The sequence below is a fragment of the Polistes fuscatus genome, unplaced genomic scaffold (genome assembly GCF_010416935.1).
Source record: "Polistes fuscatus isolate 324 unplaced genomic scaffold, CU_Pfus_HIC Scaffold6, whole genome shotgun sequence".
Taxonomy (NCBI): domain Eukaryota; kingdom Metazoa; phylum Arthropoda; class Insecta; order Hymenoptera; family Vespidae; genus Polistes; species Polistes fuscatus.
This window is the reverse complement of record NW_025113140.1, coordinates 2,344,119-2,362,781: the sequence shown is the minus strand read 5'-3', so window position 1 is coordinate 2,362,781 and position 18,663 is coordinate 2,344,119. Positions and strand designations below refer to the sequence as shown.

The 18,663-nt window shown below is 33.3% G+C and overlaps 2 protein-coding genes across 4 annotated transcripts; both read right to left on the bottom strand.

Annotated features, from left to right (window-relative positions):
* Window positions 1–8: 8 nt before the first annotated feature.
* On the bottom strand, window positions 9–5,291 carry LOC122523370 (transcription factor Sp4-like). Of its 2 annotated transcripts, none has more exons than XM_043645059.1 (11): window positions 5,146–5,291; window positions 4,162–4,363; window positions 3,737–4,051; window positions 3,261–3,669; window positions 2,959–3,143; window positions 2,511–2,600; window positions 2,034–2,396; window positions 1,652–1,886; window positions 960–1,437; window positions 535–829; window positions 9–359 (listed from the first exon to the last, which is right to left on the bottom strand). In XM_043645059.1, exons 2-11 carry the CDS (start codon window positions 4,195–4,197, stop codon window positions 192–194), a joined length of 2,574 nt encoding a protein of 857 aa, XP_043500994.1. In that variant the 5' UTR covers window positions 4,198–4,363; window positions 5,146–5,291; the 3' UTR covers window positions 9–191. The 2 variants fall into 2 exon arrangements, with proteins under 2 accessions (XP_043500994.1, XP_043500995.1); XM_043645060.1 differs by lacking the exon at window positions 5,146–5,291 and adding an exon at window positions 4,596–5,129.
* A 2,417-nt stretch (window positions 5,292–7,708) lies between these two features.
* On the bottom strand, window positions 7,709–18,538 carry LOC122523366 (glycerol-3-phosphate dehydrogenase, mitochondrial). 2 transcript variants are annotated; one of them, XM_043645052.1, is made up of 12 exons: window positions 18,320–18,538; window positions 13,832–14,000; window positions 12,201–12,348; window positions 11,732–11,954; window positions 11,452–11,615; window positions 11,248–11,360; window positions 10,964–11,157; window positions 10,495–10,883; window positions 10,103–10,353; window positions 9,672–10,019; window positions 9,466–9,564; window positions 7,709–8,473 (listed from the first exon to the last, which is right to left on the bottom strand). In XM_043645052.1, exons 2-12 carry the CDS (start codon window positions 13,916–13,918, stop codon window positions 8,339–8,341), a joined length of 2,151 nt encoding a protein of 716 aa, XP_043500987.1. In that variant the 5' UTR covers window positions 13,919–14,000; window positions 18,320–18,538; the 3' UTR covers window positions 7,709–8,338. The 2 variants fall into 2 exon arrangements, with proteins under 2 accessions (XP_043500987.1, XP_043500986.1); XM_043645051.1 differs by lacking the exon at window positions 9,466–9,564 and adding an exon at window positions 9,313–9,414 and having other exon boundaries at window positions 18,320–18,536.
* Window positions 18,539–18,663: the final 125 nt, after the last annotated feature.

Sequence of the window (18,663 nt, the reverse complement as noted above, 5' to 3'; positions counted from 1 at the left end):
ATAATCTGTGCAGGCTATTATTGTTAATATATTGAGTTGTCTAGAAAGTTCGTAATAACCAACTCACTAGATAACCCAATAACTTAGACAGCTAATTAAATATGTACATATATAAATACTAGAAAGTTCATTTGATTTGACTTTCGTTTAAGCTCCATTAAGAAAATTCAAATGTAAAAGACATTAACATATTATTCGTTTGTTATATGCTTGATCGTATCACTTTTCATTTCGTCTATTGGTTCCGATAAAATAATCGCTCCCTGTTCTGGCTCTGTTTTATGAAGACCAATTATAATTTTTTCTTCCGCGGAAGATTGGCTTTCAGAGGAGCCTTCCTGGGTAGAAGTGGCAGCTTCCTAAAACACAAATTAAAAGTGGTATTATAAATTTAATTAACCAAAAATTAATTCATTTTTTATTTTTAGAAAGTTTTTACAAGATGATATCATGAACAAATTACTTGAAAATGTTAGACTAGAATGATTTCATGCATCTCTCCCATGATGTCTACGCATTACAAAATTTACTTACCGTACTACGAATTTTTGTATGCGTTTTAATATGCTTTGTCAGATGATCTGATCGCATGAACTTTTTCGTGCACTCAGGACACTCGAATCGTTTCTCTCCAGTATGCGTCCTACGATGCCGTTGTAATTCGTCTGATCTTGTAAATTTTTTTCCACAAAATACCCAAGTACAAACAAATGGTCGTTCCCCTGTGTGCCATCTTAAATGAGCCCGAAGATGACTTGTTTTCCCATAAACTTTATTACAACCAGCAATGTGACAAATGTGCTGACGTTTTCGAGTCATGTCCCTATTTCTAAACATAAAACCATTGTGCCAGGGTCATCAATGTTATGTAAAAGAAAACAAAAAAAAAACCGACTCTAATAGTGCACGATAAAAAGAACATGAAATCAGTATTAAATTAAAGCAATAATACACCGTACCTATCACCATCACCGCAATTGGGACATGTACAAGCCACTCTTCTTCGATGTTGTTTATTAGTATCTGTATCTACGTTTGCATTTGTTGCAGTTGTTATTTGATGTTGATGTGATGTAGGAGCTGACGTCGTAAGCGTTCCATTTGGTTGCAATGTTTGTAGAATTTGCCATTTAGATGGATCACTTGACTCTAGTTGTAAAGCTGGAGCAGCGACAATAGGTGCTGTAGCAGCAGTAGGTAAAGTTTGTACAGTAGCAGGCTGTAACGCACTTGCAGGTATTACTTGTACATTTCCTAAACCTGGAATATTCTGTAGAGGTATGGATTGAAGAAATCCATTTGTAGTATTCATTCCAGCAGCAGGTTGCAGTTGCATTATACTCCCGCTACCAACACTTCTCATCATATTTCCTTGTTGAGCAGTTAAATTTGCTAGAGCAGATGCAGGAATTAGAGTAAGCTGTTGACCTTGCGCACCTATGAGAAACATTAAAAGAATATATATTTTTATATAAATTTATATATATATATATTATAAACACTTTGACGGCTGCACATTTTTCGTAAAATAATATTTTCGTGATACCAGTCGATAACTGCTGGCAAAAAGAAGTCACGCATACGCAACGGCGGCCGACAATGTGTTAATTATATAAATTACACAATAATAGATACAAAATTGTTTATATACCTGTTATCGTGTTTGGTTGAACTGTAGTTTGCGCAGATTGTGCAGTTGGAATATGTATAATTTGATTAGCCAATTGACTTGCATCTATATTTGTCAATTTTATATCACCTTCAATTGTTTCAGGTGGTCTTGTTAAAGCAGTTAACGTCTGCACATCAATTTTCTGACCATCTTTCGTAGTAATTACACTGCTGTTTGCTGGCATAGGCCTTGCAAGAGAACCAATACCAAGTACCTGTAAATACATTTAATTTAATTTTTAATATTTTGTGTATCATTTATTTTTTATTTTACTAATATTACTATTATTTACTAATATTCATCATATTGTAAATCCATATCTACCATTACATAAAAAAAATATACATAATATTATTATTACCTGAACATTACTTGGAGTTGTAACAGTTGTACTCCAAGTTGCTACTGTAGAAGCTGGTGCTGATGATTGTTGTACTTGTTGAACTTGTTGTTGTTGCTGCTGCTGCTGCTGCTGTTGTTGTTGTTGTTGTTGTTGTTGCTGCTGCTGCTGTTGTTGTTGCTGTTGCTGTATTACTTGTACGACTTGTTGTTGTTGCTGTTGTTGTTGTTGTTGCTGCTGCTGTTGTTGTTGCTGTTGGACTTGCGCTTGTACAGCAGCTTGTTGTTGCTGCTGAACTTGCGCTTGTACTGCTTGTTGCTGTACAACTTGCTGCTGTGCTTGTTGTTGAGCAACTTGTTGAGCCATTTGTGTTACTTGTTGACTCTATAATATCACAAATTTTTTGTTTATTGTTATTAACATATTTCAAATAATTCATTAATATATTGTTTTGTTAGGAAAGCTTACTTTCAACAAATCTACTGATTTTACACTTACTTGTAAACTTTGCAGTTGTGGTAAATTTGCAATCTGAACTTGTTGAATCTGTCCGTTTGGTGTAATAATTTGAGCCATTTGAGGAATTTGCTGAAATATATTATTATTTATGAGTATGCATGAATGTAAATCAATTTATACAAATTAACATTCACAGCAATATGTAATATTAAAAATATTGATATCAGAGTTATAAGTATGTCTGTTCAAAAATTATAATTGATCAACGTTGTAATTGATTATTATTCTACTGACAATAACGTTATACTTTTGTAAACTGATTGTGAATATGGTTTTATAAACCTGGAGAGATCCTTAACATTGTTATCATCCAACACGTTTATTATTTTGAATTTGAATGTTGATCAAAGTCTATAGTTACTGTTTTGCTGTATTCTACACTTATTTTACTAATTAAAATTACAATATTTATAGAGTATCTACTTACTTGTGTAATTTGTGGTATCATTTGCGTAGCTGGCATATTAAAGACACTTAATAAAGCTTGAACAGGAAAATGCACAGTTTGATAGACAGTTTGTCCATTACTGGCAGTGACTGGTACTTGAACAGGCACAGTTTGCTGAACATGTTGCATAGGAAATTGTAATGGTCTTACTTGAACGCTTTGTCCTACCAGATAAAAAAATAAACTATTATTTTTAATTGATAAAATAGTAAAACATATGTACATATATACCACAGATATATTGTAATACTAATAGGTAAATATAGTATATAAAACCATACCTGTAGGCAACTGAACTGTTTGCCCAGCAATGTTTTGAATAATAGAAGTAGGAAATACTCCAGGCGCTCTTATGAGACTGACAGGTTGCGGTGTTATAATAGTTTGGCCATTAGCCAATTGCACTTGTTGACTGGCTAGTTGTACTTGCTGTCCATTAGCAGTAGCAAATTGCATTGTAGGCTGTGTTTGATGGTGAGCCGCAGCACCCGACATCGCAGAACATGGAAGGAATATAGTTTCTCCCCCTTCAATATTTACAGCTTGCATTTGTGGTATCACATTATAACTAAGTTGCTGCTGTTGCTGTTGCTGCGGTTGTGGCGTTTGTTGTTGTGCCTGATGTTGCTGTGCTTGTTGTTGCTGTTGCTGAAGTGCCGCTTGAGCTTGAGTACCAAGTATTTGTGCACCCTATAAATAAACAAGAAAATTCCATTGAAACTACTAATCGAACAAAGACATTATTTAATTGACCTACCTGTAAAAATTGCTGAGGCAAAGATTGTACAGAAATTGTTTGCGTCCTTTGTTGATCATGTTGCGCTTGTTGGGCTTGTAAAGGCACAAAATTTTGCAGTTGTTGTAAAGTAATAACCTGTGGTTGCTGTTGTTGCTGTTGCGCTTGCTGCTGAACATCTTGTTGCTGTTGCTGAAGTTGTTGTAACATATTGGAACTTAAAAATCTAATTTGTGGTTGAGCAGTTTGCTGTTGTTGATCCAACTGTTGCTGTTCAGCTTCATCTTGATGTTGAGAAGTTTGCGATTGTAAAGGGTCTTGCTCATCGATCTCTTCCTATCAAACCAAACAATGTTTATTTTTCTTTTCTTGTATAATATAAAAATCATAACATGAATACAATATCATGCATAATAAAAATATAATGTAAACAAAGTTTTTCTTACTTGAGTGATAGTTCTCCCATCAACGCTGCGCTTCATGATGAAAATATTTATTTTTTACTTTTGGCAAGTAAATTGGTATAAACTTTAAAATCAATTTGACGTCTACAGTTTTTATGCTAGGATTTCATTTTTCAGCATTCTCCCGCGATAGAAGTTGTTATTGTAATAATGAAAACCACTTTATTTTCTGTCGGCACACTTCCTGAAAATGGATATCTTTTTCACGCAGAATTCCATGGAGGTTTGTTTCCATAAAAGGAAAGGAAAGAAGAGGACATTGTTTTGGAAATAAATAGTATCGAGGATACGAGTAGGATGATAGTATTAGATCCATCCGGATCTGTTTCGTTTCATCAGAATTTTACATATATCGCGACGGGCGAGGCGTATAAATAAGAGTTGACGTCGAATGAGACAAGTACATATGTATCTACCGTGAAATAAGAAGAATACGAAGTAAAAAGATTGAGGAGAAATCAGTGACGGATTATTGTTACTCTATCGGTCCAGCAGGGACGATCGCGCGATGCGATATATTGACACGTGCGCGAAGCGAGGGGCTACTCTCTTCCGAGACAAAGATGGACACAGAGCCCTCCTCGAGAACCCGATCGAGGACCGCCTCCCTACGCCCCTGTTCCTACTGTCCCACCCGTTCGCCCACTTTCTCTTTCTCTCTCTCTCTCTCTCTCTCTCTCGCGCGCTTTCTCTCTCTCTCTCTCTTTCACACACACACACCACACACATACATATATAAAACATTCAACCAACTAACTCAGTCGTTTTCTCGCTCGTGTTCGGTCGCCTCTTCTCGGAAGAGAGCGCGTATCGGCGTATCTGCGCCGGTAGAGGCGTAAGGCCGCGCGTACAATACCAACACACAGAGGCGCGAACGCGTCGTCACACCCGCCCACTCGCGCTCGCCCTTTCGCTCGCTCGCAGGCGTTCACCCTCGTACTCACACTAATACTCGGACTCACGTACTTGCGATATAACGCGCGGAAGGCAGCCTCACGATGCGGCAGCCTCCACCCACTTTGCACATGGGACTCCACCTAATTCTCGGCCAACACGTGCTCTGGCTCTACGAAACGGCACCGCCGCCGCCTCCACCACCTCCTCCTCTTCCGTTCCCGCCGCCACCGCCACCACCACCGCCCCTTCCTCTTCCGCCTCTGGTCGTCCACTCTGCTTCTACGCGCGCTCTATCCTTGCCTCTCCCTCCCCCTTCACAATTCTTCTAGTGCACAATGTATCAAACAAAATTTTCTTTCCGAGAGCCTCACTATTTTTTCCTTTTATAACTCTAACCTTAAAATGCGTCTCTTCAGTTTCTTTACAGTGAAATAAACATCTTCGTATTATTATTAATCTTATTAAATAATCCTCCTCGAACCGATCAGTACTTTCGAAAGTGTTCTTACGCGCTATATTCAATGCGTTCCTTGCAAGTAGTTCGAGCAGGTAGCATTGTTATATTTTTTTTGTCTACAAGATATCTCCTTACTACATACCGCCTTATGCATACGCTGCACGTTTACTACTGATTCCTTTCTTCGATTCTCACACCAGCCTACTACACTACTGCACTACCACTACTACCTAACACTACCACTCTGTTAATACCACTACACTACTATACTACCAACACTCGCCACATCACGACACTACTGTTACATTCCTTTTTCCATTAAACTAATCCTACGCGTATTTTCTTCATTAAAATAATTATTCTAATTAATAATAATAAAATAATCGTGTTCGAGATTGCCGCCAAAATTAAAAATGATTTTCGACGAAGAAGTTAGAGGGGAAAGAGGTTCGAGAACACTCGAGCGGGCACGCCGCTACACAAAAGTTTTCAGCGAAGTAAATTCACATTCACAACATTAGTTCGAAAAAGGAAAACACGATATCACACGAGGAGGAGGATGATGATCGTTTGGGATCAAGCGCAATTCGCAACGTGACTGCTTGGTAGGCGCGGACAGGAGGACGCGTTAAAGTAAGTATGTGTGCTTGTTACTATAGAACAGTTCGTGTACGTGTGCGCACGGGGCACGCATCAAATACGTGGGACGCGCCGTTTCGTTCGTCCCTCGCGTTCACGGAAACAAGGCCACGAATCCAGCACCGAAAGAGGACTACTTTGGACGGTGGGGCGGCGCGCAAGCAGCACCGTTCACCGTAGCTGAGGACGACCGACGGTGGCTCCGATTGGTCGAACGCGTCGCTCCGAGACCGAAACTCGTTACGCAGGGGCGTACGCGCTAACCGTCGGACGCCCACCCCAACCGAGGGGCTAAACCACCTCCTACTTTCACTCAGGCCTTACTTCCCCTCTTTTTGTCCCAAGAGTCCTCCTCTCCCCTTCTTCTCATCCCTCTTCACCCTATTCTGGAGGCCACGACTAAGCGGATCACGAGGCTTGTTCTAAGAACACATAGTCCCCTTCCCTTCTCTTTCCTTCTTTTTCTTTCTCTATACTTTCACTTTTTTTTCTTTCTTTTCAATTTTCCCTTTTTTCCCTTTGGATTGTTTCTGTCGTATTTGTCCAACCTTCCGCTCAGCAAGTAGTCTACGACCGAACGAAGGAACGAAAGAATTCTTTTTCTAGTCTTGAATACGGTTTACGCGTTTTCTCCTACAGTTGAATACCTTTTCTTTCTTCAACTTTTGTTATACAGTGCGTTTGCTTGTGCCATCGAATGTTGAACTATCATCCGCTATTGGACTAACACTACGACGCGTTTGTGCCGATAGGTGAATTTATATTCTTTTATTTTTATTTTATTTTTAGTATATTAGTTAACCTAAATTTTTCTCTCTTTTTCTATCTAAATATATTTAAAATTAGAAAAATCAATAAATTGAACCTTTATAATCATACTCTTCTCTTTTTCTGCCTTTCTCTTTCTCTCTCTCTCTCTCTCTTCTCCTCTTTTCTCTTCTCTATGCTACATATATATATATATATATATATGTATAGTATATATAGAGAGAAAAGAGATATACATCAGGAAGACAAAAATAAAGTTGATTAAACTTATTTTTATATGCTTTTCATAATAAAGTGTAATACATATAATATAATTTGTATATGTATATCATTTTTATTATAATCATGATCAGTTAACATTTTTTGTTAAAACATAAGTACATAGTAAACATCTATGTATCTACATCATAAATAGATATAAATAAATAATTAAATAAATAAATAATGCACAGTTTTTTTATTTTTTTCATAGTGAAAATAATCATTAATCTTATTCCACAATAATTTTAAATTACAGTGTAATCATCTTGATTGAAAGAAATGATACGTGAAAGTACTATTTATTTATACTGTTTATTAATTTAATGGTACGATAGTAGCATGAAATAAATTAATAAATACTTTTCATGAATCTCATTTCTACTGCCTGTTTGTCCCATAATAACAATAAAAGTTTCTTAATAAATAGATCTCTTTTATAAATTTTGTAATTCATACATCGTACGTTTAAGATTTTGGTCTAACAATTTACAAATAAAAGCAATCTCGTTTGAATTCTAATACGTAATATAATTCTGCTAAAATACACTCGAGGAAACCGTTGATTATTGTATGCGATATATTTTAATGTAATGTTTCTTCTTTTTTTATTTTTATGATAATATGTGCGATTTAATGATACGTATTTTTAATGTATTTATGCCTTTACAAGACTTAATAGCTTCATAGCAAGTACATGAATTTCTTAAAAGATACTTTGATCATTATGTGTATTTGATATTATATAATTATCTGCAGTATAATTATTCAATAATTATATTATAAAATCTTTCAGAGCGATAACCATACTGCATTTTGCATATTCTTATAACTTTTGTATATACATTAAAGATGTTTTCATTTCACATTTTACTTTTCACATATTCCATATATTTTACATATGTACAGCAATATATATATTCTTGCTGTTAAAGTGCAATATAACAAATCTTCAAATCTCTGAACTAGAATTGTTCAAACTGCAGATAATAAAAATTGTTCAGAGTATTTGTAATAGTTTTTCTTAAGTGTGCAGCCTCGAGTTTTGTAACATACTATAATAAATAGTTTATTGCAATTTTTTTAGTATGCTATACGGAAATAGAGGAAGATAGTAATTTCTGTTGGACAGAAATTTCTTCACAGTCCTCCACCGGATCTTTCAACGCTAATTTGTTTCTTCAACATTTCTTTTTCGTGTTGTTCTTGCTCCATCTCGGCCATTCGAGCAAAACGAGAGTATGCCACATGTCCAGATTTTATAGCTGACATCATCTGTATTTAAAAAAAATCATAGGTAAAATTTTTATATTGAAACTTTTACACACAAAATTCATTGTAAATTTACACAATATTAATTAAAATCAATTTAAGAAAAAGACAGTACATAAAATTTTGTTCAAACAAAATTATAATAAAAAAATTAGATTACTATCAATCAGCGATAAATCTCAATTTATATAAATTAGTTATTTTATAGAAGTAATTATGGATTTTGTTATTACGTAGTTCATTTACAAAAATAATCCAAATATAAATCGTTGAAAATACATAAATTAAATTCGGTAAAAAAAGAGAACGAAACAATATAAAAAATGATGAAATTAAAATAATACTTTTTTCTTTCATTAACTCGTGTAATAACAAATAGATAAATATAATCATGCATAAAACAATAGCAAAATAAATACATATATTTAAAAAAAGAAAGAATAGCACAAGTCTTTTATAACTGAAATATCAATTTGATCTCTAATAATAATTAGCAAAGAATTGTTACCAGGCTGCAAATGGCACGTCATCACAGCATAAGTGCAACAGGTTTGAATGATGAGTATTTTTAGTAATATACTATCGTTTGTGTAAAATATCAGAGGATGAGATAGAAAACAAGCATATTATTAAGATATTATTTGGAATTAATTTGCACAGCAATTATCAATTGGCAAATATTCACAAATTTATAGTGGATGTTATAAATTAAAAAAAAAAGAAAGAAAAAAAAAAGAACAGGAATGAATAATAATTTGATATCTTGCAAAGTAAAAATAACAAACAATATATTTAGAGCAGCAAAACTATTTGGCAATCTGTGCATATTAATATTCACAGACCTGAAGGTACTCATCCAATTCAACTTGACCGTTCATATTAGTGTCGATTTCGCGGAGTATTTCGTGAAGTTCTTCGCCTGGTACATCCTTGTCACCAAAAAGCTGTGAATAGTAAACAAAATATCTAAATTATAAATGTGTTTAATAATTTACCTGTAAATAATCTTGCAACTCCATTTGCCCATTATAGCTGAGGTCAATTTCATTGAGTAATGTGTGTATCTCATCTTCGTTTAACTTAATACCAAGTACCTAGATATTAACGATCGCATAAAGTATAAAATGAAGGAACTCGAATAATACTAAAATAATATTTAAGAAAGATAGAAAAGAAAGACGAATTATTTTTGAAAGCAAACCTTGAGTCCTCTCCTGATGTCATTAATCGACACGTATCCTTTGTTGTCCTTATCGATAATAGTAAAACGTTTGATATATAATTGGATTTCGTCTTTTGTAAGATTAATGGGTATTTTGTCCCTGGAAGCGCGATTCACCATTTGTCCCATCTCATTCGAAAGAAATTCGCTAGCCTCACGTTGTTGTTTCTTTTTCTCTTCGGCTGACCAATGAAGCTCTTCAGCCATAATATCTATAATTCCTGGAAGTGCTTCCTGGGCAGCTTGTACATTAAGAAAGGCAAGTCTGAGTCGTCGAGCGATCATATCGATTGCAGTTCGAGCGTATTCACGTACACCATAACGGATCTAAAATACAAACACACACATTCATTATTATCTAACGATATTTATAATTCAGTTTGTAAATAAGAAGAAAAATTAATTTTTACCTCGGCATCAATATATGGAAACTCTGGATGGATTTTTTTACCAATGATAGGCCAACGCTTGCCAGTAAGAGATGCCATTTTTGCAACTGCAAATGCGCGATCTCCATAACTTTTGGAAAGATGTTGTGCGGTTTCACATTCTAAACCAAAATCTTGTACTAATCTAATATACATCGTAGGAGTCCAACCATGTGCTCCTTCTAAGAGAAATCCGTCAGTCTGGCATTCTCTTTCAGGACTTAAATCGCAGGCTGTATATTAGAAGTATTATTAGATTAATATAATATATATCTTTTGTACAAAACGCTTTTTGTATTATTCATTAGCATATATCTGTCATATTCATTATTCATATTCGCATATTGGGATAGTAAGAGCTCTATTAAAAATACCTTTGATGGCTGCATCAATTGTTTCTTGGGCCATAGCACGATATGTTGTCCATTTTCCGCCAGCTATTGTAATAAGTTTCGTAGGACTAACGTGTACTATGTGATTTCTAGCTAACGATTGTGTATTCGGTTTGTTCGGATCGGATACCAATGGCCTGATACCGCTCCAAGCTGATAAGACATCACCACGACGTACTTCAACGTCAGGATTGAGGTAGTTCTTAACTTCTTGTAAAATGAACATAATTTCATCTTCGGTCGGACGTGGATTGTGCGTTACTTCGCAGGGTAGGTCGGTTGTACCTGCGATTGTTTGCTTTTGCCATGGCAAAAAGAAAATAACACGACCGTCGCTAGTTGCAGGATCGAGAAGACCCATCTGGTCGGGACTAAAGAATTTCTTAAGAACTTGTTTTTTTGTTGTATTATGACTTATACGATAGAAATTTATTATTTTATAATTAGATACCTGTAATAGCCTGGCAAAACAATGTGGACTCCAGACGAAGGAGCACAAATTTCTTTCACATTTTGGTCATCCATCTTTCTAATATGATCCGTAAAAGGTCCTGTTGCGTTTATTATAGCCCTTGCTTTTACATCCCATTCTTCTCCTGTGAGTTCATCCTTCAAACGAGCTCCTGTAAGTACCCTGTTACCATCCTGCACAAAAGCAGAGAAAGAATATAAAATAATGAAAAGAATAAATATACATTTAATTGTCCAATGTGTCTTTCAAAACTATTTACTTACTCTATCGAGACCTTTTAACAGATTAACGACTTTAACGTGATTGACAACCGTTGCCCCGTGTCTGGAGGCTGTCAAAGCAATCGCTAAGTTCATCCTAGCGTCGTCTTGTTGACCTAAGATTTAATATAATATTAAATCATTAATAATTAAGATATTAAAATTTGTACTAAAGAAAAAGAATAATTTTTTTAAATTCGATCTTACCATCGTAATAAACGATAGCCCCAGTCAATTTATCACCCTTCAACATAGGGAAAAGTTCGAGAGCGTTCGATTTGCTAAGATAATACGACGACTTAACAGTTTTACTGCCTGCTACTATGTCGTACATTTTTATACCAAACCAATAATAGGGAATTTGCCACCATCTATCGAGTAAACACAAGGGAATAAAAATTAACAAAGGAAGAACTAGCGCGCTTTTGTTGAACGTTTTATAAATATAACTAATAAGATGATCGTGTTACAATGGTACGATACGTACGTATAAACAGGTAACATGATAGGTAAAGGATGAGCGAGATGAGGTGCGCTTTGTAACATTGATGCACGTTCATGTAAAGCCTCTTTAACCATTTTATATTGTTCTATGTCTATTTGCATTATAGCCTTTTGCAAATAACGGACACCTCCATGAATCAATTTCGTACTCCTGGAGGAAGTGCCGGAGGCAAAGTCGTCCGCTTCCACTAATGCCGTTTTTAAACCTTAATGAAATATAAAAACAAAGTATAAGTATAAAATATTAATAATTATTTTTCTTATATAATAATAATATAATAATATAGTAATATATATGTATTATATATTATCGTGTCAAATTTCATGAAAAATATTTATATTCAAGATACAAACATTACTATTATAATGTAAATTATTTTTTATACATTTATTTTTCTTATCTTAGATAAAGTATTTTTAATCGATTTGTAATCAATATAGATATAAATTACCTCTCGTGCAAGCGTCAAGAGCACATCCTGCGCCAGTTGCACCACCTCCAATGATAAGAACATCATAATCTTGAGATTTCAAAGTCGCTACTTGATTTTCTCTAGTTGGCAGTGGTCTCTTTACTGCTTTTGGTTTTTCAGCATGTACCTTGTGTATAAACATTATAACGATGATAAGTAAATAATATGAATATATATATAAATATTATTTCAAAAATTGTATCTACAGATCAAAGCTTTTCAAATTTTAATGACCCAAGATTCGCGTAAACAATAATTTTTCTTATCTTATTCTTAATGAACTTTCTATAAATGAATATGTAAATTACTTCCATATTTGAACATTTAATGTGACTCACACTTTACATCTCTGGGTATCATTTCCGGGGAAAAAAAAGTAGTAAAAATAAAAAGATCAGCCTCATGGGAGCTCGAACGTCTTCACACTTTGTTAATTTCTAATCGATAAAAGCTTTGATCGCGTTCATTTTGCACCCCTCTTTGCGTATAGTTATATTTATATACTTATAAATTTATAATATCCACAGAAAAAAAAAAGAAATAATAAATCGTATGAATTAAATAACGAATAGCTAAATATCTCGTCTATCCTAAATTTATGCGTCGACTATTATCGTGGTTAGCGAACATACGTGCCAGCTATATGAATAGCCTTGAAACAAAGAAATAATCGCGATAAAGTAACCTCTAACATTCTCACTAAAGATCTTCCAATAAAAAAAACTTTATGTTTCATTGATAAATTCATTTTAAAACAAATTTTATGTTATTTTTCTATAATTACATTATAAAATTGAACTATTCGAAAGTACGTAATCGAAAGAAAACAGTTCTTTGTTTTTTAAAGTATCGATTTTTTTTAGCATATGATTTAATAAGATTAAAAATTCTCCTACATCAATTGAAACTTTTATGGTCAAAGACTAACTTTCGAAAAAACACACACCCATTTTTCGCAACACGTTCGTCGCTTGTTGTAATGCGTATTTTAAAAGGAAGGGGAACGATTACGTTTACATGTATGTATTTAGGTTTGCCTGTTTGCTGCTGATACTCTGTGTATGTACATCTTATTAAAGCTTAGACGAAAATAGTCATTTTCATATGATCTCTAAATGAATCAACTTGGAATTATTCGACGATTATTAACGAGTTAACAAAATTTTCCTATAATGAGCTGTAAATAAGTCAACACAAGTCTTACATTTGAAAATATTTAATACGATATATTAACCAGAGAGTCTGCGATCATCTCACATTGGGATTCTTCTATTCGAAAACGTTTTTGTTTCGTTCGTGTGTTAGAAATAGTCGTTTAGCACCGGCCTTAAGATTTACCCTGGCCTGGCACATGCTCTTTTAGAACTCGTGAAATTTTTGTTATACAATCACGTGATCATTGACTGACTGACTGACTGACTGACTGACTATCGCTATCTAAAAGTCGTATTATAAAATATATATTGTTTACGTCTTTGAATTACTTACGATCGAGACAAGTTTTTATATCGATATTTTTCTTATCTTTATCTTTATCTTTATCTTTTCTTTCTTTCTCTCTCTAACTATGCAAAACATTTTTAAGAGTAATTGTCTTTTAAAATACTCACCGTTGAATCGGATAAGAATAAATAGGATGTTAATGCGCCAGTTCCCACAGCGCTAGCACCTGCTACCAGTAACTTCAACGACGCCATATTTCTTTTTTTTTATTTATTTATTTATTTATTCGTTTTCTATCTCTCTCCCTCGACGGTAAATAAATCCTTCAAGAAAAATCTGAAATCAAATTTAAGATTAGAAATGTCGGAGATAAAAGATGTTGAAATACAGTAAAACCTCTTTTTGTGCGGTGGATAGGGACCGCATAAAAGAAATCGTACAAAAAAATATTCGGTAATTTTATAAATACTTACATATTATAAACAACTTTGTACGATATACTACTTAATTTTGTTTTATGCGGCGGACAGGGACCGCATAAAAAAAGTCGCACTTAGAAAATACATCAATTTAAATTTTTTTTAATCAAATTTAAATCAGATGAACAGCGTCGCGAAGTCCGGATACATCGTCGTCAAGGAGACCATGTAACCAGAGTTCGTCACACATGTATATGTACATTGAAAGAAAACATAAAACTGGTAGCAACGCTGCTGAGATTTAGATACCGCATAAAAATAAATCGCACAAAACAAATCGCACAAAAATAAAATCACACAAAACAAATCGCACAAAAATAAAATCGTATAAAAAAGGACCGCACAAAAAGAGGTTTTACTGTAATAGAAATTATAATACGATAAAATAGATAATACGATCGAATGCCCTTAGGCGTAAGAGATTATTATAAGTGTTTCGAAAGAACAAATTCTTCGGTTCACAGTTAATCAAATTCATATATGTTTTCTTTTTTTTCTTTTCTTAGCTATAGTAAATGGATTTGGCTGTTTTCTATGAGGAATAAGATTGAAAAAGATGATCCCCATAGAGTCTCAATTTGTTCGTTATTATAAATAATATTTTGAATGTAATTAATGTGAGAATTCGAATTAATACACTTGTTAATATGATAGTAGGTTCATGTTACGAACACGTGATAGTATATTTGTTTAATGTAAATTTCCATTAACTCGACTAAAGATTAAACAGAAGTATTTATATTTTTTAATGCATAAATAATTATAGTATAAAGTGGCAATGGAAAAAAAAATAATAAAATAAAATAAAATATAAAATAAATTAAAAAAAGAAAGTATGTTGTCCATATGTTGAAGCTTACGATTAACTAATCTTTACTATAGTTAGTTGTTTACGATCTTGAATAAGATTATATCATTAGTAAAAAATTACGTAATGAAATTGTTTCTCCTGAGCATGAGGCATCACGCATTTTACTGATGACTATTGACGCATGCAGAAAATATGTATCGCTAATTTCCTTAGTGAGAAATCTCAGTTTACAATTAGATAAGAATCGATAAAAATTTATCATGTTAAGGATTAAAAGTAATGAAAGAAGAAGATGAACAAAAAAAAAGAGAGAAGAGAATAGATAAAAAAAATATAAATAAAATATATGTTGGATGAATTACGATATGATTATTAATGACGAATGCAACAATTATGTAGAGTTATTAGGAGTTTTGAATATTTAACAGAAAAAAATATCTATCTCTAGTTATCTAATTATTTGATAATTATTAATAGTCATTAAAAATAAAATACTCTTTCTATTTTTAATTTATCCAACTAATTGTCTCGAGGATATAATTAGTTAAAATTAAATTCGATTCTATTATAATGCATACAATACGAAGAGAAGAGGAAGGATATCGAAATTGGCAATGAGTGAAAGACTAGTTGACGACAAGCTTAAATTCTTTTTGTTGTTGTATTACCTTTTCTAATTGTTAATCTCACGTGATGTGCCAATTTCGTATAGGATATAAGTGCATAAGTATATACATGTATAATTGTATCTTATCGGTTTACATGTTGTACTTGATACTAGTTACATATATATATATATATGCATCATCATTTATCTCGTTATATATCCTTTTTATTTTATACAGTTTTTTTCTATATTTCTTTCTTTTCATTTTTATTTATATTTTCTTCATCAAATACGTGAATCGCGCGATATTAGATTATTCGTTTAGATCCTTATCTCTAATAAGTACTTGCGTGTATCATACGTGACATATGTGTGAATACTTTTTTTATGATTTTTAATTATTTTTTTCAAATAATTCAAATACATGATTGTATGATTAGAGTAGTAATATAGGATGAACCTATGAAATAAATTAATGAATGTTTTCTTTTATATTTACGAGGTCTGTAAGAAAAATTTCTAATCTTGTAGTGTGTTACGATCTACAAAGAAAATTAATATAAACAAATTTTGAAACAATGTAATTAATGTTTGAAATCATTTAAAAATTTTTTGAATCCATCTCTTCTACATATTATTGGATTGCTCGAAAAGTTTCTGTGCCGAATTTATAAATATATTTAATTAAATGATACTTATCTCTTTTTGTTGCCCTCAAATAATTTTTTTTCAAAATTGATACGAACTTTTTGAGAAATCTAATATTTTTACTTTTTCTCTATTCTTTTATCCCTTCTCCCTTTTTTTCTTTCAGCTTCAAGGTATATCAAGTCATTAAGTATGAAACTTCTGATTAATACGATTACTTTCAGTTCGAAATCGGACATCTCATGCTTATCTAATAATTCTTTCCTCTCTTGTTTATCTTTAAATCTACACATATATATATATGAATCCGTCTTCCACGTGCAAATTCTTGTAACGATTCCAATTTGTATATAGACGAGGAAGTGACAAATAAAAGACAATGTCCTCTATAATATTTCAACTATATGCACATGTATCATAAATATATTAATTATGCATTATATATATATTTAATATCAATGTTTTAAAATAATTAACAAGAGAGAGCAAGTTCAGATTTTTTATGTGAACTTGTACAGAGTTAATCAAATTGATACACAGGTAAGATCGGACTCGTATAAACCTTTTATTTGATTTCGAAAATAAGATGGTGTTGAGACAGCGATATGATACATTATTATCCTCTAACTTACAATAAAAATTTGGCACAAGTTTTATACTCGAAGTATTGTAATGCCAAACGAATGTATCACGAGAATCGCGTTGAGTATAAACTAGTTGCTACCAGTACCTGTTGCATTATAGAAACTCCTATTCGTTTTCGTGGCAAACATATGTATACGTATATTTATGAGTATGCGTGTGTGCGTGAGTTACGTCATACATTATCTTAGCTTTTTTTAATATTGAGTGAAAGCAAATATAAATTCGTAAACTTGGTGACTTGATCAACGACATGTTAATAATTAATCAAATCAATTAATTTATCTGGTTTTTTTTTCAATGCGAAAAAAACAAAGGAAAAATGTGAAAATAATATTATACGATATCTTAAATTACGCGGGAATTCTTAGAATTTAACTATAGTGTAATTTTGATCCAAGACGTCACACTTACGTCCGCCATCTTAAATAATGTATGTATCTTACGAGAATGCAAAGTAAAAGGTCTTTGTGTGAGAAATGTTCAAAGAAAATTGAAAAATTACGATTAATTAAAAGACGTACAATTTTCTTCGATAAATGTAGAAGAATATTAAATAGGAAAGCAAGTATCCTTGGATATACGATAATGCCGAGAATGGCCTCTAGAAAACAAGACCTTGATAATGCCCCCTCGAGCACGTGTAATTACGTAACCCTATCTCGACGTTGAGACGAACGAAGTACGTACCAACGATAGGCGTAAATGACATTGGAAAATCATGATTCGTCCTTCTTAACAGAAAGATTGCACCTGAGGGCAAGTACCAGGATACAATAATACGCTAAATATTCGAATGTTCCTTTTAAAACTTCCCACTCGAATTGTTCTATCTACCACCCCACAATCCCGAGAGTTCATATCTTACCCTTTAGTGATAATGAGGACTTGCGCGGATAATACACTCTAAAAATTTACAATACATATATATATATATATAAAACTCTCGTCAAATCCATTTGTGAAAAGAGGGGCCGATGTCGCAAGGACGTATTCGAAATAGCTGCCGCTTTCGTGCCAAATGTTTTCGAATGTCAAGACAGGCCGTAGGTAAGATAATGATTAGGTATGGTCCTACATTGAATCCATTTACGAAACGTTAATAGAAAGCCAAGTCAAGCGTACCTAATCGAAAAATAAAAAAAGGGACAACAAAATTTCGAACAATAGGAAACTACTATAGCCTTCAGGTAAATATCTTTCTTTCTAAGAGGTTAAGCCGGGTTCGAGCGCGCATTGATTCGAACAAGGAACGAAGAAGGCGCGCCAAGGGACTCCTGTCTCTTTTTTTTTCTACTACATATCCCACGTTACACCTACATCGATGAATCTCTTTCTCTCTCTATCTATCTCTCTCTCTCTCTTACAAATAGATACAATATACTTTATCTCTCTTCTTTCTATCTACTTGTTTAAAAAACATTTCTATGTAATAATTTGGAAGTTTCTTTGAATGGCATTTACTCACCGCGAGATATATCGTCTCAACGTTTCTTTCACGATCGTCCAATTGATTAAATAAGAACTTTATGATTTAACGAAGGACATATTCACCGACGAAAATCGCGACAGCTCGCATCGTCCAGCGATCTGTGAGAACTGTTCACGACATTACAAGAACAGTATAAACGAACCGGCCCGGGACCCAACTGAGAACTCTAACTATTTCGATTAAAGCGATATCTCTCGGATATTATCAGAATTAAATACCCGCCCCCCTCCATGGTTTCTGTAACCTATCAAAGTGACGCTTTGTAGATAATTAAAAAAAAGAACGACTATAATAGATATCAACCTATCATATATCTTTTA

Excerpts from the sequence above, each read along its gene's own strand:
- LOC122523366 (XM_043645051.1), bottom strand. The coding sequence starts at position 13,918 with ATGGCGTCGTTGAAGTTACTGGTAGCAGGTGCTAGCGCTGTGGGAACT. Across the intron at positions 12,349-13,831 it reads TATTCTTATCCGATTCAACG|GTACATGCTGAAAAACCAAA; the intron begins GTGAGTATTTTA and ends TTTATACACAAG. Across the intron at positions 11,616-11,731 it reads ATCATGTTACCTGTTTATAC|ATGGTGGCAAATTCCCTATT; the intron begins GTACGTATCGTA and ends TTTACTCGATAG.
- LOC122523370 (XM_043645059.1), bottom strand. The coding sequence starts at position 4,197 with ATGAAGCGCAGCGTTGATGGGAGAACTATCACTCAA. Across the intron at positions 3,670-3,736 it reads TGCCTCAGCAATTTTTACAG|GGTGCACAAATACTTGGTAC; the intron begins GTAGGTCAATTA and ends GTTTATTTATAG. Across the intron at positions 830-959 it reads AATTGCGGTGATGGTGATAG|AAATAGGGACATGACTCGAA; the intron begins GTACGGTGTATT and ends TTTTATGTTTAG.